The sequence below is a fragment of the Euprymna scolopes genome, chromosome 13 (assembly GCF_053919585.1).
Source record: "Euprymna scolopes isolate OS-2025 chromosome 13, ASM5391958v1, whole genome shotgun sequence".
NCBI classification, from domain to species: domain Eukaryota; kingdom Metazoa; phylum Mollusca; class Cephalopoda; order Sepiida; family Sepiolidae; genus Euprymna; species Euprymna scolopes.
This window is the reverse complement of record NC_136494.1, coordinates 3,894,870-3,920,779: the sequence shown is the minus strand read 5'-3', so window position 1 is coordinate 3,920,779 and position 25,910 is coordinate 3,894,870. Positions and strand designations below refer to the sequence as shown.

The 25,910-nt window shown below is 30.1% G+C and overlaps 1 protein-coding gene across 2 annotated transcripts in view; it reads left to right on the top strand.

The window, feature by feature from the left end:
- The window catches only part of LOC145291919 (uncharacterized), a 411,504-nt gene that overhangs the window by 228,500 nt on the left and 157,094 nt on the right, over positions 1-25,910 (top strand). For both annotated transcript variants that reach the window (XM_080137767.1, XM_080137768.1), the window contains exon 3: positions 21,727-22,025. In XM_080137767.1, the coding sequence (XP_079993893.1) occupies positions 21,727-22,025 (299 nt within the window). The remainder of the gene's footprint in view (positions 1-21,726; positions 22,026-25,910) is intronic.

The following is a 25,910-nucleotide window of genomic DNA, read 5'->3' as shown; positions in this document are numbered from 1 at the left end:
GCCTACTTTCAGAGTGCCCCTTCTTGGGGAGCTGGTTCCCTATATTACAAACGACCTTGTGTCACATTTTGCTTTCGTAGGGAAGCAAAATAAATACTTACTATTTAAAATTTAAGCATGACTGACTGACCGATCATCTTATGGAGACACGTGGATGCATTTTAAAAAAATGCTCTTTTATAATAAAGGTTTCTGTCTGTCTGAGAAACTCATACTAAAAATAAAGATTTGTTTTATTTTCTCCATTAATCTCTATATAAATAAAATGAACTCATTTTTTTCCCGTCGGATTTTGACCTTAATAGGATTAAAAATCAAGATATTTCATGCAAATATAATATGCACAAACGGCAGAACAATATCTGAGGTGTGTTATAGGCTTATTATTTCTCAAATTCCTCGATAATCTTAGATTTCTATACTTTTTCTGCTGAGAAGTCACGGCCAAAATCGGTTAAGATTATTGGCGTGGTAAAATATTTTCTCTCTAATAAATTCCTCCTCCCCCTGCCACCACTTAACACCGTTTGGGGATCGTTCACAAGGAACAGTTGAGAAGAGAACACCGGTTTGGCTTCGTAGTTCTTTCATGTGAAGTTATTTAAAATCACTAAACTAAGCTGCAGTGCTCTGTGGCGTAGTGGTTAGCGTGCTGGACAATTCACATTATATTTTCACGTTCGCGCCGACCTACCGTAGTCTTTTTTTTTTTTCCTAAACAACTGGAATGGACTTTTCTTGGTAGCCAAACTGTTAACGTTGCAGATGGTTTTTTTTTTGTTTTTTTTTCACACTTTATTTTCCTACTTTTACTCATGACTCCGGGTTTGATCCTTCCTACTTACCTACCATAACATTTTTAACCCCCCCCCCCCCCCCCGTCCCGGAAACAAACACTCGGGCAACGCCGGGTACCCCCGCTAGTAAAAAATAAAAAATAGTTACAAATTTCAAGACTCTTAAAATCCTTTCTTGTGATTTTGTTGGTCCCACAGTTTTCATCCACAATGCAAATTCGGTTTTCGGTTTGTCCTTTTTTTTTTTTTCACTAAAGCTGCTGAACCAAAATAAATTAGTGTAAATTGTACAGAAACTTCCTGTAAGCCGCTCTGCATATCGTTGGGATTTAATTACGGATAGAGAACCTTCCATTTGCTAATTGATTTTGCAGGAAGGTGGAGAAAAAGGTTTGTGGGGGAAGATTTACATTAGAATTGAGGTATGCTTCGACCCCTCATCTACCCTCAATCACCCCTAACCTTTCTTTTGTTTATGAGGGTGGTGAACGCCTTATTGTTTTCACTTGAGAAATTATAGGCATGCGTGTGTGAAATGACAATGTTATAAGTACATATGACACTTGATACAGGAAGGTGCAAATACATATTTATAACTTCCGCAGCATATGAACATGTACAATGTTCCTACGCAGGTAAATGTAATAAAAGATCCGAAAGTGGGGAGAATCAAACCAGAACCTTTAAGAGTGGAGCAATGTGGCCTTTTAAAAATTACCTGGGTAGCTCTATCCGCAATTCTCAGTCAGGGTGTCTCAGGCAGTTAGCAATATACTTACTTCACTTGAAAAACAGAAGGCAAAACCATGAACAGCACCAAATATAACAGCACTGCTAGCAGCAGCAGCAGTCATATTACAGCTAACATATGCAAATGACCAAATCGGTTGAGTGGGTGACGTCACAGAAAAGAGAAATAAAAAGCTGACTTGCTGTATATATTCTTTTAACATTCGTTTGCAAAAAAAAAAAAATTTTACTCGTTATTTGCACCTTTACATAGCGATTACAATATTTAAATCTTTAACACTATCTTTTTATCAAAGTAAACTGAAACCATAGTAAAGCCTCTTATCTTTGTTTTTTTAACTCAAAAAGTTGAAGAGCTATGAAAACGAAAGTGGTACCATTAAAACGAGTGACCTTTTGTACTCCAGAATTTATTTTTTTACATAGTCATTACGATTGTCAATGCTTTTTTCATCAATTTCTTTTAATGCTTCGGTCATAAAAGTCCAGAGCACGCTTTGTCACTTATATCTCTGTCGCTTGCCACTCTGAAATCGACAAACCCATCTCTTAATCATGCTGACAACAACTGCATTGGCTTCATAAATGTTCGACAGGTACCAGTGAATGTGGATCAGTTAAATTATTTGTGTATTGAGAAATTCAATGACACATCTCCATTTCTGACGCACGTCCATGACAGAGGTTGTTTTCTTAGAGACTGACACCGTAAGTATCTGCAACAGAATGATGAAGCTTTCAGGTCATGAATATATAAGTTCAGTTTGCATAACAATGCAGTTTGCAATCCTCATTTGGGTGGAATTAAACATTGTCTTCCTGCGGTTCTTTTTCCTTTGGACACCTCGTTCGTTGTAAAGGAACTGTTTTTGGGAGTCTGGAATCTAACATGCGACATATGACTGTTGTAAGTAAAACAAATGCTGTATACCCTTTAAATAAGGTTTTTATTAGCACAAAAGAACGATACGTCGGGTTCGACGTCAACACTATAAAGTAAAATGGCGGACACTACTGGAGTAGTATACAAAGCTAGCGCTTCGTCAGGGAGAGTGCTATTGGGAAGTTTCGTATCCATACGAAACACGATACAACAATGACCTGCCCAACGAATCAGAAAATACTGCATCTAAAAATATTGCTTATAAACTGACAAAAAAAAAAACTCCAGAAATTCTTAAGATGCGTCCATTCAATTTGTGCCTTTAATAATTGAAACAGATTTCAAACTTTCAAATGATCAACTGACAGATGATTCTCACCCGTTTCCATCTTTTTTGACCTTTCACAAATATTCACCACTTACCAAGGTCAAAAGGTCATTCGAGGATAAAGGTTAATGGGTTTGTCAGTTGGACAGTGAAACATTGTGAAGATTTGTAACGATGGTTGAGATTGGCCAGAAATTAGAATAATTTAAGAGAAAAGCTCAACAAGAATTTAACACTGGATTTAAAAACGACCATGCTATAGTCCGTTGGGAAGCAGTCTTGTGGTATTGTGCTTATTTTCCTCACTAGAAGTTTTCAGTGCTTGTTTACTTGTAATAACAAGTGTTATTCAATTGAGTCGAATTGACAACAAGTCCAAGTCTCACCAGACTTCCAGCACTTTCCGTTTATTTTGATAACCCTTGCAAATCACTTTGCATTGTCGCAACAACTGTTTTCCATTGATTTATCATTGATAACAATTAATGGCTCTCTCTGTTCTTCCAGTGGAGGGTTGGATAGTTCTCACCTTTCTCAGTCTTTCCATCTTTGACCCTTCCCAAATATTTCATATGATACAAACTGAAGCTGGTTATACAACTTTACTTGTTTTTTTTTTTTGTTTTGTTTTTTTTGGGGGGGGGGGTGAATTTTTGGCAGTTTCAGTTCTTTTGTTTTTGTCTTCCTTGGAAATCTTTAAATTTCAACTTAACTGTAGCTGATTATGTAGGTTGGTTTCCTCACTCAAGGATTTAAAAAAATATTTTACTTATTCTCATCAGTGCAGTGCATTGTATAGTGTTAACCTTCCCTTTGATTCCAATTTCTCCTACTCCCTCTTCCAGGTTTTTGAGAGCTAATTCTCCTAGAATTATTCATTTTACAGTAACTTTCTTCTTTAAGGGAAAGGAAACGATGACAGATTATTGAATTTCTGATAATTTCATTCCCTTTGGATTCATGTATTTTTTTGTTTTATTTCTATTTCAATTTAGTTATAGTTGGTTGGTTGGTTTCCTCCCTCAAACATTTTCTTAAATATTTCACCTGTTCTTAACAGTGCAGTGCATGAATAGTTGCTAACTTTCCTTGTTCTAGTCTCTCTTTCAGGTTTTTGAGAACTGATCTAAGCTTTCCTACAATTATTTGTTTATTTCGATTCTTAATATATGTCCATTCAAGTATTTCATTAAATGATGAAAATGTTATTTCACGCATAATCATGACAGACAAAGCCTCTTATAAAGATGTGTGGATGCATTTAAAAATGCTATTTTAAATTTGAGCGTGACAGACTGAACAAAATTGTTTTGCAAATGTAGATGGTCAACAATAAACCTCCAATAAAGATGCTTCAGCATAACTTAAAACACCAATTAAATAAATTATTTTTGTTTTTTGTACCATAATAAATAATTTCTGTTTGAGATTTTATTAAACGATACAAAACTCATGAATCATTAAACACCATATTTGGAGGGGAAAAAGTGAACAAAAAAAAAAAATTCAATTGCTAGAGAGAACTTAATTAGGCTTTTGCTAAATTAAAGTAAAAGCAATTTTACCTTCCATATGCATCAAATTGTCAGAAAAAAAAATCTTATATTAAATAAAATTATTCCTAACATTATTAACCAACTGGCAATCTGTTACAAATTAATCGCACAGAAAAACATTCTAAAATCTAATTACAAAAGTAAAAATCTCATTTTTCCCTTTGACAAAACAGCATGCAAATTTATATCTAATGCACTTCTGCATCATATTGACGTCTATTAATCACTTTATAAATAAATCATATAAAAGGAATTTTGGGTGTGTGAGTTCATTCCCTATCGACTCCAATGGTTGGACTGATTTTTATGAAATTTCTCACAAAGGTACTTTATGTGCTTGGCAGTGTTCTTAAATAGATTTTGTATTGGAATGTCTTTGATAAGTATTGATAATTGAAAAATCTGATGAAAAAAGGAACAGGCGATTTTGATCAAAGTTAACACCTTACACAGTCTAACATCACAAGTGCATGTAAGAAGTTTTATTACCACACAAACCAAAAGTCCCAACATATAAAATCAACAGTAGGCACTTTAATATAAAACAAGAGTGTGTTCGAAATGAATATTATTATTTAGAGCACAATTGAAGTATGATACTTGACTTTTGCATTTTAAACTTTAATTCAAGCCATTAGATATAAAAATACTTTTATAAAATCAACAGTAGATTCTCTACAGTGTAATGTAGGCTTCAATGTATTGTGAACTAAGTCACTACAAGAGGCATGTGAAGCTTCCTCCTGGTGCACCGTGATAGATCCCTAACTAGAGTAGGCAATCAATTGATAAATCGTAAACTGCTCTGGCCATTTTCAGTTTATTCCATAAATTGCAACCTGAAAGTTCCGGTTGATTTTTTTTTTTTTTTTTTTTCAAACCTTACATTCATCTCTAACAAGGCATATCGCCACTTGAAGATAAGGAGCTCTAGTTAGGACCATGCTTGGAAAAGATTAACAAGATGTTAGTTTATGTTGCATTTAAACTTCTGCATATCAATACAGTCAAGGAAGCAGATAGCAGGAAGGGAATTCCAAGATCTAGCTGTTCGAGGGAGGAAACTTTCTGTCATTGAGGGACCTCAATAGTGAAGGGGTGTGATTTTGTTGCTAAACAGGTTTGTCGGGGATAGTTACATCGATGGGTCACATGTGCAATGAGTTCATTGGAGCACATTCCATTAAAATACTTGTAAAACGGGCATAGAGATGCAACACTATGGTGATAGGACAGGCCTTGGAGCTTAGTTGACAAAGTGGGATATGGATATGGGCTCTCCTTCTATCAAGATTTGAAATTAAATCCATTGGCCGACAAAATCTTTTTTACACTCCTCGGCAAAAACCTTGGTTGGGAGTCAACACTTATCCTCGAGTGGCCATTGAGCCTTGATAAGGGTTAATGAATATAAGGTGGTAATATTGTCATCGTTAATGCTGAAAATTGGGTAGAATTTGATTTGTGGGGATGGCTCAATAAGAACTTTACATTGGATTTTGAAGACTAACATCTTGTATTCAACTGAGAAGCAGGCCAGCTTTCTTGGAAAGAAACTCTGTTCATGGAATCTGCATTTAGATTTGGGCACAGATAGAGAGTGAGGAAATCATATATAGTGGTTGTAGCTAGTCGGGTGTTTTTTTTTGGTTGTGAAAAATTTAATAATTAAGAGGACATTTCCAGCAATTCCATAACTGACGATCTTGTGAAGTCGACCTTTATGCCATACTCTATCAAAAGCCTTTGATATGTCAAAAGCTTTTGATCTAGAAAAGAAACCTTTATCGAGTGATTCACTAATCCTATGTGATATAACGATACATTAGCTGTAGATCTCACAGAACGGAAACAATATTGCATGTCGGGTTAGCAGGTTATTTTTGCTGGGGTGGTTGACCATTTCTCTGTTTATCACAGATTTCAGCAATTTAGTCACGGTGCACAGGAGACTGATTGGTCTGTACTGAGAGGGAGATGACCAATCTCCGGAATTTTTAAATACAGGGTAGACTGATGAAGTTTTCCAGGGTGTTGGGAAGTATTTCTTCTTAATGCATATAGTAAACGCATATATCTTACAGCTTGTCAACAATATTGTCCCCTTCTATAGAAGCACCAAGATTAGAAGTTGAATAATCCATTACTGACAAAATCTTAGTGAGGAACCATGTAGTGGATAATTTAGATATAGGTTGTCCGGGTTTGTATTACTGTACACATAGATTCGAAAAAGTTGTCAAAAAACAAATATAGAACAAATAAATGTTATCAAAGGCAAGATAAGTTACTTTTCTACCTAACTGGATATATTTTTCATGTTTTTATTCAATGTAACATGTTTATTCAGCTCGAAAAACATGCAATGTTTACCGATGTATTGGAAAATTCAAAATGGCAGCCGACTGTCTCTCGGAGAGGGTACGTTTGGGAAAAGGTATTATAAATAATAAACTAGACAAAATACTGTTAGAAATTCGCTCAATATATGTTACCGTGACATAAGTTGACATGTATTCGGTTGTTTTCTAACAGTATTTTGTCTAGTTTATTATTTATAATACCTTTTCCCAAACGTACCCTCTCCGAGAGACAGTCGGCTGCCATTTTGAATTTTCCAATACATCGGTAAACATTGCATGTTTTTCGAGCTGAATAAACATGTTACATTGAATAAAAACATGAAAAATATATCCAGTTAGGTAGAAAAGTAACTTATCTTGCCTTTGATAACATTTATTTGTTCTATATTTGTTTTTTGACAACTTTTTCGAATCTATGTGTACAGTAATACAAACCCGGTTGTCCCTCTCTCCTCGGGATAATTCAGTCGGAAACAAGGAATGAAGTTTCCCTCTTTATGACTATAGTTAAAATGTTCTTAGAGAACATCTTCTGCCATACTTACCCTCCGCCTCAAAATAGGAGAATATTCATAGACCCTTTTTGAAAACTATGGCCTTTTTTTTTTATAATCAATTACCAATCAAAAATTTTTTTTTTTTTTAAATAATAGGTCAAAATTTATTCGGTAATAAATTGTTTTGACTTCTTTTCATTGTCGAAATTAATATTGGATGAAATGATTTTTTTACTCCATAATTTTTCATAGTTGCTTCAAATTTATTTTATAATTATAAAATCTTGATTACTGATTTTATAATTATAAAATCTTGATTACTGATTTTATAATTATAAAATCTTGATTACTGATTTTATAATTATAAAGTCTTGATTACTGATTTTATAATTATAAAATCTTGATTACTGATTTTATAATTATAAAATCTTGATTACTGATTTTATAATTATAAAATCTTGATTACTGATTTTATAATTATAAAATCTTGATTACTGATTTTATAATTATAAAATCTTGATTACTGATTTTATAATTATAAAATCTTGATTACTGATTTTATAATTATAAAGTCTTGATTACTGATGTCAAAGTTTATGCAAGATTAAGTTTTGATTGTTTAAGAAAAGTCTTCCATATTTTGCAATTGTTTAAGAATTTTTTTGTTTTAACTTACCATTTCCATTTTTCTCGTGATGATGTATTACAAGGTTATAAATGCTCTGCCAACTTTTCTATCTTCCATTCTGACAAGTTCTTCAGAAATTTTTTTTTTTTTCCAGAGAATATGTCAAAAAGATATAATGTATTAGAAAAAAGAGAGAGACCCCCCCCCCCTAAAACTAAGTGAAGATTGATAACAGCATGAAGTTAAGTAAAAACAAACAAGATCTGATCTATCTTGAGGCAAATTTTATTTGTTTTTTTTTCCCCTTTGGTGTGCTTTACTGTTTTCATAAGTTCTTCAAAAGATTTTTTTTTTTTTTTTTTACCCTCACATGAGACAGTTACCGTTACTAAATCCTTTTAAATTCTCTTCGCACCAATGTTTATTTTATTTATTTTTTTTTTATTATTGCAGACATTTGAATAAATTTTAGTTTTTTTTTTTTTTTTTTTCATTTCTAAAAAAAAAAGTATCAAAGAAAAATTGTCAAATATTTCGTTTATATCTTTATCACAAGTCAATCTGTATTAATAGTATTAATCTTAATTTGGGGGGGGGGTGTACTTATGAAATATAAGGAATTTGCTATCATCCGAACAGTTTATGGGAAATGTTGGAAGATTAAGTATTGATTGTTTAAAAAAAAGTCTTCCATATTTTGCAATTGCTTTAGAATTTTGTTGTTATTAAAACAAAAAAAATTCTAAAATTTTAAAAAAGTTACCATTTTCATTTTTCTCGTGATTATATATAGCAAGGTTATAAAGTTTTGATATTTTTTCTTTGTGCAAACATTGGCCATTTTTTTTTTTTTTTCAGTGAAAAATATATTTCTGTTAGCATGAAGCTAACTCAATGAAAAATTAATTGGAAAATAAAAGCAATATTCTTAAATCACTATTGGACAATTTTTACAAAAGTTTTATAAAATTAAAATTCAAATAAAAAAAAAACGTATTGTAAGGTAAGTTTCATGAATAAATATTTTTTGAATAGCAAATAAATGATAGCAAACAAAAAAAATCTTTTTATTGATTTAAAAAAAATTTTTTTTTAGTTCAGATTACGATAAATATTCACATTTTTTAAAAATGATTAAACCAATGTGAGCAAACCAATGTTTTATGATCTTTCTTTTTTGTATTAGGGTTAAGATGTCAGCGTTTCAGCACATTTCACCATTTTCCGTAAACAGCTTGGACGATTCTGACGATAGCACGGTCCTTATACTGCATAAATAGCACTTTTGTTTAATTTAGTCATTGATTTTCATTCATAAATGGAAAAATGTTTTTCATTTATCACATATTATCATCAAAATGGCTCTCTGTCATTTACATCAATAATACAACATATTATTTAAATCCTTACCAAGAGCAACCGGTGCATTTGGTTGGTTGGTTGTCTTTGTTTTATGGCACAAGGCAACCCTTTTCAAGTTATTTAATGCCGAATCCAAAGATTTTGAAGAAAAAATTTTTAATAGAATATATTTGTTGTTTTTCAATCATAGTTGGAACCCTAACAGGTACTACCACTCCGGGTCAGAGTGGACCTGGGAGCAATGGCAATTAAAGAGTAGCTCCACACTCCCCAAAGCCCACAAGCTGGGGCCTCACCTGTGGATATAGTTTAAAGTCATATCCAGGACCCCAGTGCATTAGGATAAGCATACTCTGATCTCAGCATTTCCCAGCAGGTGCGCCTCAGTAGATTAGCAATAAACTAACCACTTTTCAGAGAGATGGTCAAGCCTGGAAGAGTGAACCTAGGACTGTATAGAACCATACCTCAGCCCAGCAGTAACAAAGCCACTGTCGGACTGATTTGTCCTATAATTTCATGATTATTGAAATACTCTCTCTCTCGTATGTATGTATGTGTATGTTAGTCCTTGCGGGAAAGAGCAGGATACAAAATGTTTTTAATAATAATAATAGAATAACAATAACAAAGACTTTCGCTGGCGAGGACTACATTGACCGTAACCAGTTATACAATCCTTTTGAAATTTTCGTTTCTATTTTTCTCGTTATGTACTGAATATTTGTTAATGAAACCTATAGGAAATATGTTCCTTATTAAATTTTAAAGATTTTCTATTCTGAAAGAAGTTTAAAAAAATTTAATCTAAAAAAGTTATTTTAAAGTTTTTGTTAAAAAAATTCAGATTTTCTCATTATTCAGACCTGTATTACAAAGAGTGAGTTGCAAAAAATGAGTTGTGATGTGAGGAGAAATACAAACTGAAACAAAGAATATTCAGACCTGTAATAATGCAAAGAGGGGGTTGCAAAAATTAGCTGTGGTGTGAGAAATACAAACTGAAATATAGAGAAGGAGAGTTTTAAAATATAATCTTAAAAAGATAAGATACAAGTTAGAAAAGCATTTCATCGAAGGCATGAAAATTGTTAAACAAAATGTTTTTACTATAGGCTTTAAAAATAAAGGTACAAGATTCAATTTGAAATTTATTTATCTTCAAAATGCACTTTTATAAATTTTACAAAGTATGGTATAAAAATTTAATTTAAGTTAAATCAAAAAATTACCTTGGTTTATTTTATGTAATGTACATTTTGTTGCAATTTAAAAACAAATTAATGATATAGATATAAAATTTTCAATGATTCTTTTTTTTTTTCAGTAAAGGGTTTGTCGATAAAATCACCTCGGTTGTATCTCACTGTTTCTATGCGGTGCAGCCTCGTGTGGTGTTTGGCACTAAAACTGCCTTCCCAGCTTTTAAGAAAGATACACTTCCCACATTACAAAAAAGTTTAGTTGTATATCAATTTAAATGTTAGTGTGATGCTGACTATGTGAGTCGTACGTTTCAACGGCTGGGAGTCAGATTGGCACAGCATGTCCCTGTGTGTTTTCTAAAGTCCAGGGGGTCTAGAGTAAATACGTTGTTGAACACATCCGGGCATTCACAGAACACTTCTGGACATTTACGGAGCACATCCGGGCTGTTGCAATATTTTGGACCTTTTAATGGGGTATGATCCCACACAGTCGGACTATTTATAAACGATGCTGCTAAGAACTGACGAATCAAATTAATTCACGTTCTGCTACCAACAATCAGAAACCAGAATTGCTTCATAAATATTAAACCTTTTCTGGAGCAATTTCACTTGTTCTTTTCCCGGGTTTCGACACGGCAAGAATATTTAGTTCTGTGGAACTGTCTACTACAAACAAGTCACCTCCCAGGACTTGTGTGTAACAGCGAACCATCTGAAACTCAAAATGGCTTACACTTCTATTCATGAGTCATCAATTGGTGCGCACTTGTATGACAATAAAACATGTGGTGAAGCGTATTTGGATGGCTGTTTTCGCATTGTACACAAGGCCCGTTCCAAACATCTCAATATTTTGGAGGTCCTAACTGTACTAATGCGCAAACCATCGCTCTGTAGGCAAAAGGAGCTGTCACATAAATTAGACCTGTTTAAAGAGCTCTGATTTACAAAAAAAAAAAAAAAAAAAAAAAATGCCTACATTGCGTCATTATTTCTTGTTTCTGCACTTATTTGTAGGCAAGTTAACCTTTTTTTTTTAAATTTTATCCCAGGTTCTGAAATATGGACGATATATCACGGATTATGCATTCATTTAATTCACCCCATGTAGTTTTATATTTAAATTTTTTTTTTGTTTTTGGTTTCACCCCACTCTTTGCCTCCATTTCCAATTATCTGGCAATTGTTTTATTTTAATCTCTGTGGACGTAATCTCTTGACAAGTGTCGGACGAAAGGTACCTGGAAGTTCTTTTTTTTTCTCTATTTTTTTTTTTAGTCAAATAGTCTTTTGACTATTTTTCGTGATCTTCCTCAAAATTCTAATAATGACTCCACTTATCCTTTTTAAAACTTGAATAAAATTTTGTACCACTAAAAACCCCACTCTCTCTATATATATATATATACATATATATATATATTTCAGAATAAGAATAAAATTATCCAATAGATATTAATTTCGCTTACTCTATGATATTTAAAAACTTTAAATTATAATTTTCTATTTTTGTTTTTTAGCAAATTAGGTGTAAACCATTTTGCTAAGATTCTCTCCTCTGAAAAGATGGTAGATATTGAAAACCTATAGGTTAAGGAGATATCATTCTTAGTCTAATAATAATACAATTTTCTTGATTTAAAATTTAACCATTTTACGTCATAAATTTTAAATTATTGAATTACTGAAATTTGATATGTGTATATTTGGATCTTGGAATGTAATTATGCTATTATTCTTTGATTATATAGTACAGACAAACGATCCAAAAACAGTCATTTTAATGCCTAATTTTCATAACTATTTTTCAAATAGTTCATAATAAATTCATGTTTGGTGTTATCCATTTGTAATTTTATTGTTATATTTCCTATATATCTGCAATAGTTTTGTCGATATTAACAGTAAGTACGTTAAGTGATTTAATAAATAAAAAAATGGATGATTTACTAAAAACTTTAATAATAATTAGCAATAATTTCTAATTAAAACTGAAGTCACCTATGTATTTCTCTCACTCTGTTGATTCAACCACTTTCTAATATCTATTCATATTTCTGAATATTTCCATTTGAAATTCCGTGTAGATTCCCAGGTTTGATAGAAATATTCCTATGTTCAAGCTATAACTGGAAGAAGGTCAGAGCTTACATAAGCCGAAACCTTGTGAGACTAACATTCAAGATGAAAGCTATAGTCCGAATAATTCAAATGGTACAAATTATCAATCTTCATCTCAAAATTTGAGAAACACAATGTTTTACTTTTAACAAAGGTGGCACAACAATATTGTGGGGTGTGTATCTATGAGCGTCCATAGAATGAAAATGTGTCACTAACTACTTTAGCATGGAAGTAATATACGACGGATAATAAATATATCTGTGGCATTTCCATGGGTCTCACTAGTTATTAAATAATTGGAAGCAATAAGTGCAGCTTTTTTTTTTACCAATACATTTTGTTGTAATCGATTGTAACATGTGTGCACTTGTACACACGTTGCGGCCTCAATCGCAAAGTCGACAAGAGAACAGGAAATAACTCTGACTCGTTTTTTGGTTTGTACAGCGGCATTTATTTCTTCGTCATTACAGCCGTGACGTCATCCACATGACGTAAAACGTTCTCCACGTCTCTCCTGAATTTTCGAATTTTATCTCATCTCTCTCAACATCTGTCTTTCTCTTTTTTTCTTTTGTAATCCCACCCCCCACCGGTGACGTCACTTCTCATGCCTTTACATCCGGGCTATATTACAATATTTCTAACATGGATATTTTTTTTTTTTTTTTTATTGATCTCTAAACAACAAATTCTATACCCCATCTTGTGGAACAAGAATGAATGTGCCATATTGAAATTCTTACTAGTCTGACAAGTTGATTTGAATTATTCGTTGAGCTTTTTCTCATTTTCCATTGGTGTTTGATTACTTCGACATTGAATGCTATCTCAATTTTTTCATAATTATTTATTTTTTAAATAAAATTTTTTTTTTTTTGTTTGATTTCGGGGGTCGGGGTTAAATAAGAATCATACCAATATCGGGCCTTTCAGAATGGTTTGTAATCAAATAATTAAAATTAGCATTTTCTAAAATCATGAAAAAAAACCTACACAAAGAATTATGGTGCCAAATGATTGAAAAAAAAAAACAACAAAAAAAAACAAGTCACTGTGTTACTTTTGGCGAATAAATAATTCGTGGCTTTTTTGGGGGGGAGGGGGGAGCAGGGGTTGTCTTTATATTAATAAACTTTTGAATTTTGCTAATAAAAATAATGAGTTTGATTTTCCAGGTCTAGGACTATGTAAAACGTAAAAACAATTGTAATGTACAATAAAAAATAAAAGTTGTGAGCACTGGGACGTCTCTCTAAGAAGGGAATGTGGGGAGTTGAGCAGCGAAATGTCTGTTCATATTACATTTTGACTTCTGCATGTTAGTAGAGTCATGAAAACAGGAGATTGGGAAGTTATTCCAAAGGGTAACAGTTTAAGGGGAAAAACTAGAAAGCTTTTCGGCATCTACAGATTTCTACAATGAAAGGGTGGGATTTTGCTGCTTGTTAGGTTAACCTGATGTTGGAACAAGTGCTACAAGTTTATCGGAGCACATTCCATTAAAGCACTTGTAAAAAAAGACACAGGGACATTGTGGCAATGGGACAGGGATTTTACTTTCTCATTAGCGTGTCACATGCTGCTCAAGTTATGTAGTTTTTAAAGTTACAACTCGCCTCACATGTCTCAACATTACACCAATTTTGTAAAGATTTTGACTAACATGAAGAATAAGATTTAATATTAAAACAGACGTATTTGTTTATTTAGATGCAGATATTGCATCTCTGTAACTGGCTATGCACAGCAATCAGTCCCCCTAATCTTAACTTTGACCTTGAAAATTGATGAAGCTGCTACTGCTTGTTTTTATTTTTTAAATTCAACTGGATTGAGAAAAACTAGTCATTTTGTTTAATATTTCAAAGGAGCTATATTAAAATAAAAAAATATTTGAATATTTAGTTATATATGCCAGGAAAAATATGGTTGCACATTTTTCCTAGTATGTCACTTAGCCCATCCCCTTTTCCAAGGAAGGAGCTAAATCTCGGGAGGATGGTATCATGACAGACAAACATATACCCCCTCTATCAAATGAGGTGATATCTATCATCTAAGGTTATTGTTTTCCAGAGGTGAAGTAACCAATGAAGTTTAACAAAGTTAATACAAGAGTGCTCAATACTGAAGTAGAGCAAGGTATACCCTTTATTTGTTTATACATAGGCAGTAATATGTTGCTACACAGTCATGAGCATGTTACTGGTAACTAGCTGACCGAAACATGCTCATGACTGTGTAGCAACATATTACTGCCTATGTATAAACAAATAAAGAGTCTATTAACATATCCACATATGTTTCTAGAGTCTTTCACTTTCATTTCTATTTCGCTACAGTTTTGTGTTTAAGAGCGAAGGACTGCTTGTAAATATAAAAATTAAATATAAAAAACATCGTTTTTATGCTTCATAAAACTCATGAACTTGAAAAACAAAAAAAAAACTATGTTTTTGCAAATATTTTCTCTTTATGTATCCTTTAATAAATATATAATCACACGCACAAAAAAATGTAAATATGTTCATTCAAAACAATTAGTAAAATATGCTTATAACTTCAAAAATGCCTCCGTTTTTTTTAATTTATTTTTATTTTTTATTACATTTTCACCCCAAACAAGGCACATTGCCACTTTGATGTAGGGGGTTACTATCAGGGACATAAGCTACAGGGGTACTATGTAGGGAGTTGGGCAACAAGATGTCGGTTCACATTACACTTGGACTTCTGCATGTCAGAGTTGGGGAAACAGGGACCCAGAAGGGAATTCCAAAGTCTAGCGGTTCTGGGAAAGAAACTACTGGAGTAGAAGGCTCTCTTACCTCTAGGGATCTCTACTGTGAAGTGGTGGGATTTAGCTTTACTCAAAACCACACACACCTCCAAATACCCGGGAAACGCCGGGTATCCCCTGCTAGTATATTATAAATATACAATTGAGTAAAATAAATAAGCCAATTAAAAGAATCACAACATATAATAAAACCAGAAGCGCTTTTCGTCAGACCACTTTTCAAGGATATGTGGGTTGTAGAAATACTAGTATGCAAAACGGATAGGAACAAAAAAAAAAAATTGCTTCATTTCTTCCTCAATATATATATATATATATATATATATATATATATATATATATATATATATATATATATATATATACATATATATTTCAGTGGAAATATTTTTTATTCACTTATATGCCTTTTTTATGTATACCAATCCTTATTTAAGAACCGCAATGTAATTACAGAGCATATAATGAATGAATGACAAACGTCTAGGTTCCGAATTTCATGATGTTGACCGTCTTACAATTTATTCCTTTAATTCAGTTGATTTTTACAATTCTTGAGAGTATCCATTTCGTACCAGAAAATCAATTATTATATCAATTAATGAATCTATTTTGCCCTTAACTCATCAGAAGAAATAGCAACAATCAATCCACCAAAAGGAAATAACATGCATTTGGACATGATTTAAAAAAATCCGAAAATTGGGAGAGAAGCTGCAAATACCTTATAGTTTTCTTTCATTACGCCATCTTGAATTTCAAATGAAAGAAAGCTATAAGGTATAAAGAATAGTAAACTGTAAGATGATCAACACCATGAAATTTGGAATACAGATTTTGGCATCTATTAATTATATATATATATATATATATATATATATATATATATATTTGAAATAATATAATTGTGTAATTTTGTATTTAGACTGATTATAGGAATCCTGTATGGAAATTTAAAAACATGCATCTTTGTTTCCAACATATTTTTGTATTTCCTCATTTACTATATTTGGTAATGCAAAGAAGGCCGATTGTTGTCATATTAATTAACCAGATTGTGCCCCTCACAGTTTTTTATGCGTTTGATTGTGCTTGGCAGGCTTCAGGAAATGAGGAGTGGAGGAGAGAGATATGTTCACAACAAACTATGTGATATATTCATTTTATTTATTTATTTATTTTTTTTTTGACTGAATTGTTTAACTGTCGATTCTTTCCACTAATCCTTGATTCCACTCCTGAAACTATTATGGACTTAAGACTTAGATTAAAAAACATGTGCTTCTATTTCCGTTAGTAAACCTATCCGTACTCCTATAAATGTTGTTTTTTTTGTGTGTGTATTGATATTCATATTAGGTTGGTGTAAAAATAATATAGTGTTTTGACTTGAAGTTGAACATAAAAACGGCATCATTTTGCACCAACCTAATATTAAAAACCCTTTTTTTCTGCTTATTTAAAAAGAAAATACAACTTTGTTATATGTGGGTCGTGGAATTGCATTCATGTGCAAAAGATTTAGCTAATTTGCATATTCTTTTAAACATTCATTTTTGTTAATTCCCTATTAGATTTTTTTTTCTTATGGGAGGATCATCTTTAGTTAACTATTACAAATCCATGCAGAACTGTTTAAAAACTTGCTTCTGAATTAGACGTAACATATACAACGATTTCCAACCACTTGAAAGAGATTAGAAAGACAAATCATCATCATCTTGCGGCCTCAGCCGAGATTGAACTCACTACACCCTTCCAGTATTCCCTATCTGTCATAGCACCCAAAAGATCTTCCTTGGAGAAGAATGTATCTCATTGTATTTTATCTGAAAAAGTTAACTTTCATGATCGATTGTGAGATGATGAGTGCCTCCGCAATACAAATGATGAAACAAATTCATCTGTGGCACATGCACAATGCCCAGCAAACTGAACACGTCTTTTACAAACTGAGGTTGATACTCTTGGTAAGTCTCTGTATATTATTTCTAGAGTTCGTTTCGCCATGAGGGATTAAGTACTCTTCTCAAAAGACGTGTGTAACATCCATCCAAACGATGCTGTTATTTTGCTGAAAGAGTCCAAGTTTCAGATCCATACAGTAAGATTGGCTCAATAAGTATGCAGAAAACTTGGATTTTGAAATTGCGAGCAAGATTGGATTTCCAGATCTTATCCATTTTGTTATTAGCAGTCCATGCCTTTTCTAATATAAAAGTCTTTCTCAGAGTTTCTGATTTGTGATCCTAAATACTTGTAGTCTTCAACACATTTGAGTATGTTATTTGTGAGAGTTTTAATTTTGTGCTTGTTGCGAATATTCATTGGCATATATTCAGTCGAAACCTTGTACAGTTTGCTGCTGATTCAAGAGAAGATAGGAGTGCCTGGCGCTAATGAGGGTCTTAGGCAACAGCACAATGTCATCAGCAAACAAGATCAGCATAATAATAAGATACACTTGGAATTTTTAATTCCTGAAACATGAAGTGCTCGTCTGAGCTTAAATCTATTAATGAATCTATTTTGCCCTTAACTCATCAAATAGATTCATTCATGGTTCCATCCTTGCCAACTCTTCACAAAAAAAATTACTCATCTAGCTACAACCACTATCAACAATTTCCCCCACTCCCTATCTGTGCCTAAATTTTTAAATGCAAATTCCATGAACAAAGCTTCTTTCTTAGAACTGCCTGCCTGTGGAACTCTGTTCTACTGGCCTACTTTCCAGCTGACTACAATATGGTCGTCTTCAAGCCCAATGTAAACAAGTTCTTGTTGAACCGGCGCCTTAAATAATCAAATTATAACCAATTTTAACCACTAATGATTACTACACTGTTGTTCTGGTGACCTCCGTACACTCATTGACCCTTATCCTCGATTGTCCTTCAGGCCTTGATAAGTGGTGTCTCCTTTGTACAAAAAAAAAAAAAATCCTCAAATTATGGCAAAGCAATAAAAATATTGATAAATGACTGAAAAATAGATTGCACAACTGCAATTATGTTTTGAAATTTTTGGATTATTTGAATGGTTGTTCTTGGATGTCATTCTCACAATGGTTCGGCTGATCTAACCTTTAACTTTCAGGTTTATCTTGTCGAACACTGGTTCAATCCTGAGTGCGGGTAATACTAGAATTCAATTATCAATTACTTAGGACTTCTACCTGGTTATGGCTGACAGAACGAGAGCAAGCTATACCTGTGGATAAAACAAAGCATTCCGTTTGAAATCTCGTTACAGATTCCCAAATTTGACCGATCAGGCTATATTGGTTGAAATGTTGTGAAATAACATCCAAGATGAGAACAATGACCGAAACAATCCAAAAAAAAAAAATAATGAATTTTAATTTTTATAGAGTTATGTCCCCTCTTCTTCTCAGGTCCTGGGATGTATGTGAAATCAGTGTTTAATTGTGTCTGAAGATTGTTTAACAGCAGATGAAATTATGTGTAATTGATATGGTAGTTAGAGTTTTTTTTCAAAATTGCTTTGTTGGTATTGCTCTGTAATTACATTGAGCTCTCTTATGAAAGTTATCCTGAAAAGTACCCTACATCCAACTCAAACCTACCAAGTTATAGATATGTGGTTTTGTTGATTTTTAAAACAATATATTAAGGTTAACGTCTCCGCCTCGGAGAACCGGTGTTTTTCTTTATTTGGACATATTTTTTATTTATTTATTATTTAAAAAAAAACAATAATCTATGGACACGCGTATTTCGGAGCCCTCCTACTCTTCAGCGTAGCTGGACTGTTGTTAGGATTCGAACCTTGGACCTTATGTATTTCAGTCCAGCGCCCTAATCCATTACGCTATGATGCTATAGATGATTTACTGCTTCGTTTTTTATCGTTCATCTGTTTACGTGGTTTTATGTATATATATTTATATATGCATGTAATTTCAAGTACATTTCAATTCTTGCAAAACTGTTCCTGTTTACAATATCATCTGCACGTTTGAACTAAAATCAAACACATGAGGAAGGGAAATTTTCCCTGAAATATCATACGATATGGAACTTCCATCAGACAATGCTGATCCAAGTAAGATCACAATGCAAATAGAATATATAATTTAAAAAAAAACAAAAAAAAACACATATATATAGTATTGATTAGTGGTGGGATAATTGACAATTCCAATATTTTTCCTGATTCCGATACAATTACCGATTCTGTACTAAATTCCAGATTCCGATTCTTTATAAATCTCTAAATGTTCAACTATAAAGTTATTTTTCCTCAGTTACCATAAAAACACATGTTAAACATGCAGATATTTTCCTAAAGGTAAAAATACATTTGTAGGAGGTGATCTATCGATTTTAGTTTTACTAGTAGTTTGAAATCAATATTTATTGTATCATTACTACCAGCAGTGTATTTTAAACAAAATCAAATAAAGATGATTAAACCAATCGTTTTTGGAATTGGAAAATAGTCACAAATTTTTCTGACACCAATTCTGATACCCTAAATGTTCCGATTTTTCTGATTCCTGATTTTGATTAATCGTCCCAACACTAGGATTGATAAAAGGTAATTCTGCTTAGGTTATTTCATTGTTAAATGTCTTAATTTGTTCAAGTTTTTGTCGATCCGTTACACCTCAACATTGTATTGCCTTCCATAAATTACCTTTTATATACTCTAAACAATGATTTAAGCAAACTACATTATCTTCATAATTTATTTGTATAATTGCAGTGCTTCTTTCATAAATGTTGCAGTTTTCAAAAAAAAAAACATTTTCCTTTGGATGCGACATCTTTATTAGTTCTCTAGAATGTAGAAATTGTATTGACAAAATGAAAATCGATTTACCTTCAGCCTTTTATTCAATTATGGCCGATTGTGTGTAGCTTTTTAAAAGATGGTGTATATTGCTTGCCCCATGCAGCTTTCATAGTTATTTAAAAAAAAAAATGGTTGAGTTTATCTGTTTCTATATAAAGTTAGGTACGTGTATATGTTTATATATTTGTATATAGAATATATAATATATATATGTATATGTTTATATATTTGTATATAGAATATATAATATATATATAATATATAATATATATAGAATATATAATATATATATAATATATAATATATATAGAATATATAATATATATATAATATATAATATATATATAATATATAATATATATAGAATATATAATATATATATAATATATAATATATATAGAATATATAATATATATATAATATATAATATATATAGAATATATAATATATATAGAATATATAATATATATAGAATATATAATATATATAGAATATATAATATATATAGAATATATCATATATATAGAATATATAATATATATAGAATATATAATATATATAGAATATATAATATATATAGAATATATAATATATATAGAATATATAATATATATAGAATATATCATATATATAGAATATATCATATATATAGAATATATAAACATATATACGGCATAATCACGTTGACACACTGGTTCTCATCAGATCAGTGAAGCCAAGCACATTGAGCTTGGCTAGTACTCGATGGGTACCAATTTGGGAATTCTAGGCGCTGTATGTGCTCTCCGCTTATCTCAGCATTGTTTCCAGTCGACCTGAACCTCCACTTGTCCCTGGTGTCGACCCAGGAAAGGTGTAGATAGAGATTGCACAACTCTTGCCACACACAAAAAAAATTCCATGCGCAGACACCCTTACAGACTGAAGGAAGCCACCCTATTTATATGTACAAGATTCACATCTAAACTGATTAACTGATCATTATGTCAAACATAATCTCCACGCTAACGTAATGTACTTGCAATAACCCTTATCCCTGAGTGGCTTCCGGGCCTTGATAAGTGGTGATCACTGTGTAAAAAAAAAAAAAAAAAAAAAAAAAAACATTATGCGATAGGGGAATGAAAAACTTAACTTCGGCCGTTTTCCCAAGATGTTGGGGAAAACCAACTCTCCATAAAAAGGGGAGTGTCCAACTGAATAGCAATTGTCTGATACAAGGATTTTCCCCCACATTGATCAAAGCTGATTGCATTTCTGGACGTCCCTGCCACTGGTGCCAGAGAGCTGATTTTGCTATGTATTAAGTTTAGTTTTTATACTGAAAAACCAAACAAACACGTGGAGAGTAAAAAATATCGTTAAATAGCGTGTAGAAGTCGCTGAAATAAAAGATACACATGACCTCGTTTCGTAAATCAGAGATATTATAATCTAGGTAGTATATAAAAAGTTCTAAGAGACAATGACCCCCCACCCCACCTCTACCGTTGTCGGACATGCACAAAAAATGCACACACTAACAAACATTTTGCCTTTTATATATATAAATGTTTAATTCATGCATTTTTTATTTATTGCTATGTTTTTTTTTGTTTTGCAGGCGAACAAATGACAATCCTTTGTTATAATAAGGGAGGTGAATGGTGCGAAGTGAAGAACAAAGCCGGAGACATTGGCTGGGTGCCGAGCAATTACATTGCACCGGTCAACAGTTTAGACAAATTCTCCTGGTACCATGGACCCATTTCCAGAAATGCTTCGGAATATTTATTAAGCAGCGGTATTAATGGTAGCTTTCTAGTACGAGAAAGCGAAAGCAGTCCCGGCCAACGGTCGATATCCGTGCGATACGAAGGAAGGGTTTACCATTATAGAATTAGTGAAGATTCAGATGGCAAGGTGAGAAAGATTTTATTTTCTTTTTTATTTATTTATTTTTTTTAAATATATATACCCCCCCCCCCCCCGAAGATTCAGATGGCAAGGTGAGAAAGATTTTATTTTTATTTTTTTTATTTATTTATTTTTTTTATTAAATATATATATATACCCCCCCCCCCATGAAGATTCAGATGGCAAGGTGAGAAAGATTTTATTTTTATTTATTTTTTTTTATTTATTTATTTATTTATTTTTTTAAATATATACCCCCCCCCCCAAAAAAAAAAAAAATTCTTAATTTATATAATAACTAGATTTTTCATTCTGTTAAAAATTAACAAAAGTTATAGCCTGTTGATGTAACATAAGTGTTTTATGTCAAATTGCTAGTTAAATTGATACTTAAATTTGTCTCATTTTGATACTAAATACTAACCTCTATTAATCCCTAACCATGCATTAAATGGATACCATAATACTTTGTTCGTTACACCTTATAATAACAGGTTCATACAAAATTTCAGCTAAACAGGCCCAGTTGTTTCTAAAACTTTTAAAGTAAATGTGGTATTGTGATGACTAATCCTATTAATTTCTAACCATGCATCGAATGCATGCCATAATACTTAGCTGCACCTTATATCAAAGATCCATACAAAATTTCAGCCAGATCAGTCCGGTAGTTTCTATGAAAAAGTAGAATGGGCAAACAGAGAATAGAAATATAATATAGATATGCTAATGCACTTACATGTCCTTATGTAAATTTTTTTTTTTTTTTTTTACATGGAAGTCACCACTTATCAAGGCCCGGAGGCAACTCGGGGATAAGAGTTATTGCGTGTACAGTAATCAATGGGACAATAACGTAGTAATCGTTAGTAATGGAGATCTGATAAAGTGTCTTAATTAACATTTATTTAAAGAATTAACATTTATTTAAAGAATTAACATTTATTTAAAGGATTAACATTTATTTAAAGAATTAACATTTATTTAAAGAATTAACATTTATTTAAAGAATTAACATTTATTTAAAGAATTAACATTTATTTAAAGGATTAACATTTATTTAAAGAATTAACATTTATTTAAAGAATTAACATTTATTTAAAGAATTAACATTTATTTAAAGAATTAACATTTATTTAAAGGATTAACATTTATTTAAAGAATTAACATTTATTTAAAGAATTAACATTTATTTAAAGAATTAATATTTATTTAAAGATTTAACATTTATTTAAAGATTTAACATTTATTTAAAGAATTAACATTTATTTAAAGAATTAACATTTATTTAAAGAATTAACATTTATTTAAAGAATTAACATTTATTTAAAGAATTAACATTTATTTAAAGAATTAACATTTATTTAAAGAATTAACATTTATTTAAAGAATTAACATTTATTTAAAGAATTAACATTTATTTAAAGGATTAACATTTATTTAAAGGATTAACATTTATTTAAAGAATTAACATTTATTTAAAGAATTAACATTTATTTAAAGAATTAACATTTATTTAAAGAATTAACATTTATTTAAAGAATTAACATTTATTTAAAGAATTAACATTTATTTAAAGAATTAACATTTATTTAAAGAATTAACATTTATTTAAAGAATTAACATTTATTTAAAGAATTAACATTTATTTAAAGAATTAACATTTATTTAAAGAATTAACATTTATTTAAAGAATTAACATTTATTTAAAGAATTAACATTTATTTAAAGAATTAACATTTATTTAAAGAATTAACATTTATTTAAAGAATTAACATTTATTTAAAGAATTAACATTTATTTAAAGAATTAACATTTATTTAAAGAATTAACATTTATTTAAAGAATTAATATTTATTTAAAGAATTAACATTTATTTAAAGAATTAACATTTATTTAAAGAATTAACATTTATTTAAAGAATTAACATTTATTTAAAGAATTAATATTTATTTAAAGAATTAATATTTATTTAAAGATTTAACATTTATTTAAAGAATTAACATTTATTTAAAGAATTAACATTTATTTAAAGAATTAACATTTATTTAAAGAATTAATATTTATTTAAAGAATTAACATTTATTTAAAGAATTAACATTTATTTAAAGAATTAACATTTATTTAAAGAATTAACATTTATTTAAAGAATTAACATTTATTTAAAGAATTAACATTTATTTAAAGAATTAACATTTATTTAAAGAATTAACATTTATTTAAAGAATTAACATTTATTTAAAGAATTAACATTTATTTAAAGAATTAACATTTATTTAAAGAATTAACATTTATTTAAAGAATTAACATTTATTTAAAGAATTAACATTTATTTAAAGAATTAACATTTATTTAAAGAATTAACATTTATTTAAAGAATTAACATTTATTTAAAGAATTAACATTTATTTAAAGAATTAACATTTATTTAAAGAATTAACATTTATTTAAAGAATTAACATTTATTTAAAGAATTAACATTTATTTAAAGAATTAACATTTATTTAAAGAATTAACATTTATTAAAAGAATTAACATTTATTTAAAGAATTAACATTTATTTAAAGAATTAACATTTATTTAAAGAATTAACATTTATTTAAAGAATTAATATTTATTTAAAGAATTAATATTTATTTAAAGATTTAACATTTATTTAAAGAATTAACATTTATTTAAAGAATTAACATTTATTTAAAGAATTAACATTTATTTAAAGAATTAACATTTATTTAAAGAATTAACATGTATTTAAAGAATTAACATTTATTTAAAGAATTAATATTTATTTAAAGAATTAACATTTATTTAAAGATTTAACATTTATTTAAAGAATTAACATTTATTTAAAGAATTAATATTTATTTAAAGAATTAACATTTATTTAAAGAATTAACATTTATTTAAAGAATTAACATTTATTTAAAGAATTAATATTTATTTAAAGATTTAACATTTATTTAAAGAATTAACATTTATTTAAAGAATTAACATTTATTTAAAGAATTAACATTTATTTAAAGAATTAATATTTATTTAAAGAATTAACATTTATTTAAAGAATTAACATTTATTTAAAGAATTAACATTTATTTAAAGAATTAACATTTATTTAAAGAATTAACATTTATTTAAAGAATTAACATTTATTTAAAGAATTAATATTTATTTAAAGAATTAACATTTATTTAAAGATTTAACATTTATTTAAAGATTTAACATTTATTTAAAGAATTAACATTTATTTAAAGAATTAATATTTATTTAAAGAATTAACATTTATTTAACAAATAAAACTGGTAATTATCTTTATTTTATTGCATTTTCACCTCAAACAAGCCACAGTGCCACTTTCATCTAGTGGGCTACTATCTGGGACATAAGTTGCAGGGGTACTATGTAGGGAGTTGAGCAGCAAGATGTATGTTTACATTACACTTGAGCTTCTGCATGTCAGTACAGTTAGGGAAGCAGGGACTCAGAAGGGAATTCTAAATTTGTAAAAAAAAAAAATTGAATAAAAAAAAAACTTTGAAAACTTATTTCATGTAAAAGCAAATATTTAACCGAGTTATTTTTTTTACAATTATAAAAACAGAAAATTTGTTTTTAAAAGATTTAAATTTGTTTTTAAGATTTAAATTATTCCAATTTTCGATAAGAGACATTCGTTTTATTCATTCAAAGAATATTTAACTGACATTGATGATTATTTTAAAAGAATTTTTGTTTAATATTATTAGATGTCGTCTAAAAGATGTAATATGCCAAACATACACGTAGTTCATGGTAATCCCCTAATTGAAGCAATTCGGCTCTTCCGTTGTCAAATATGTCTGATCATTTGCGAAGGCACATTGTTCTCTAGACCAGATCATCAGTTTGTCGATG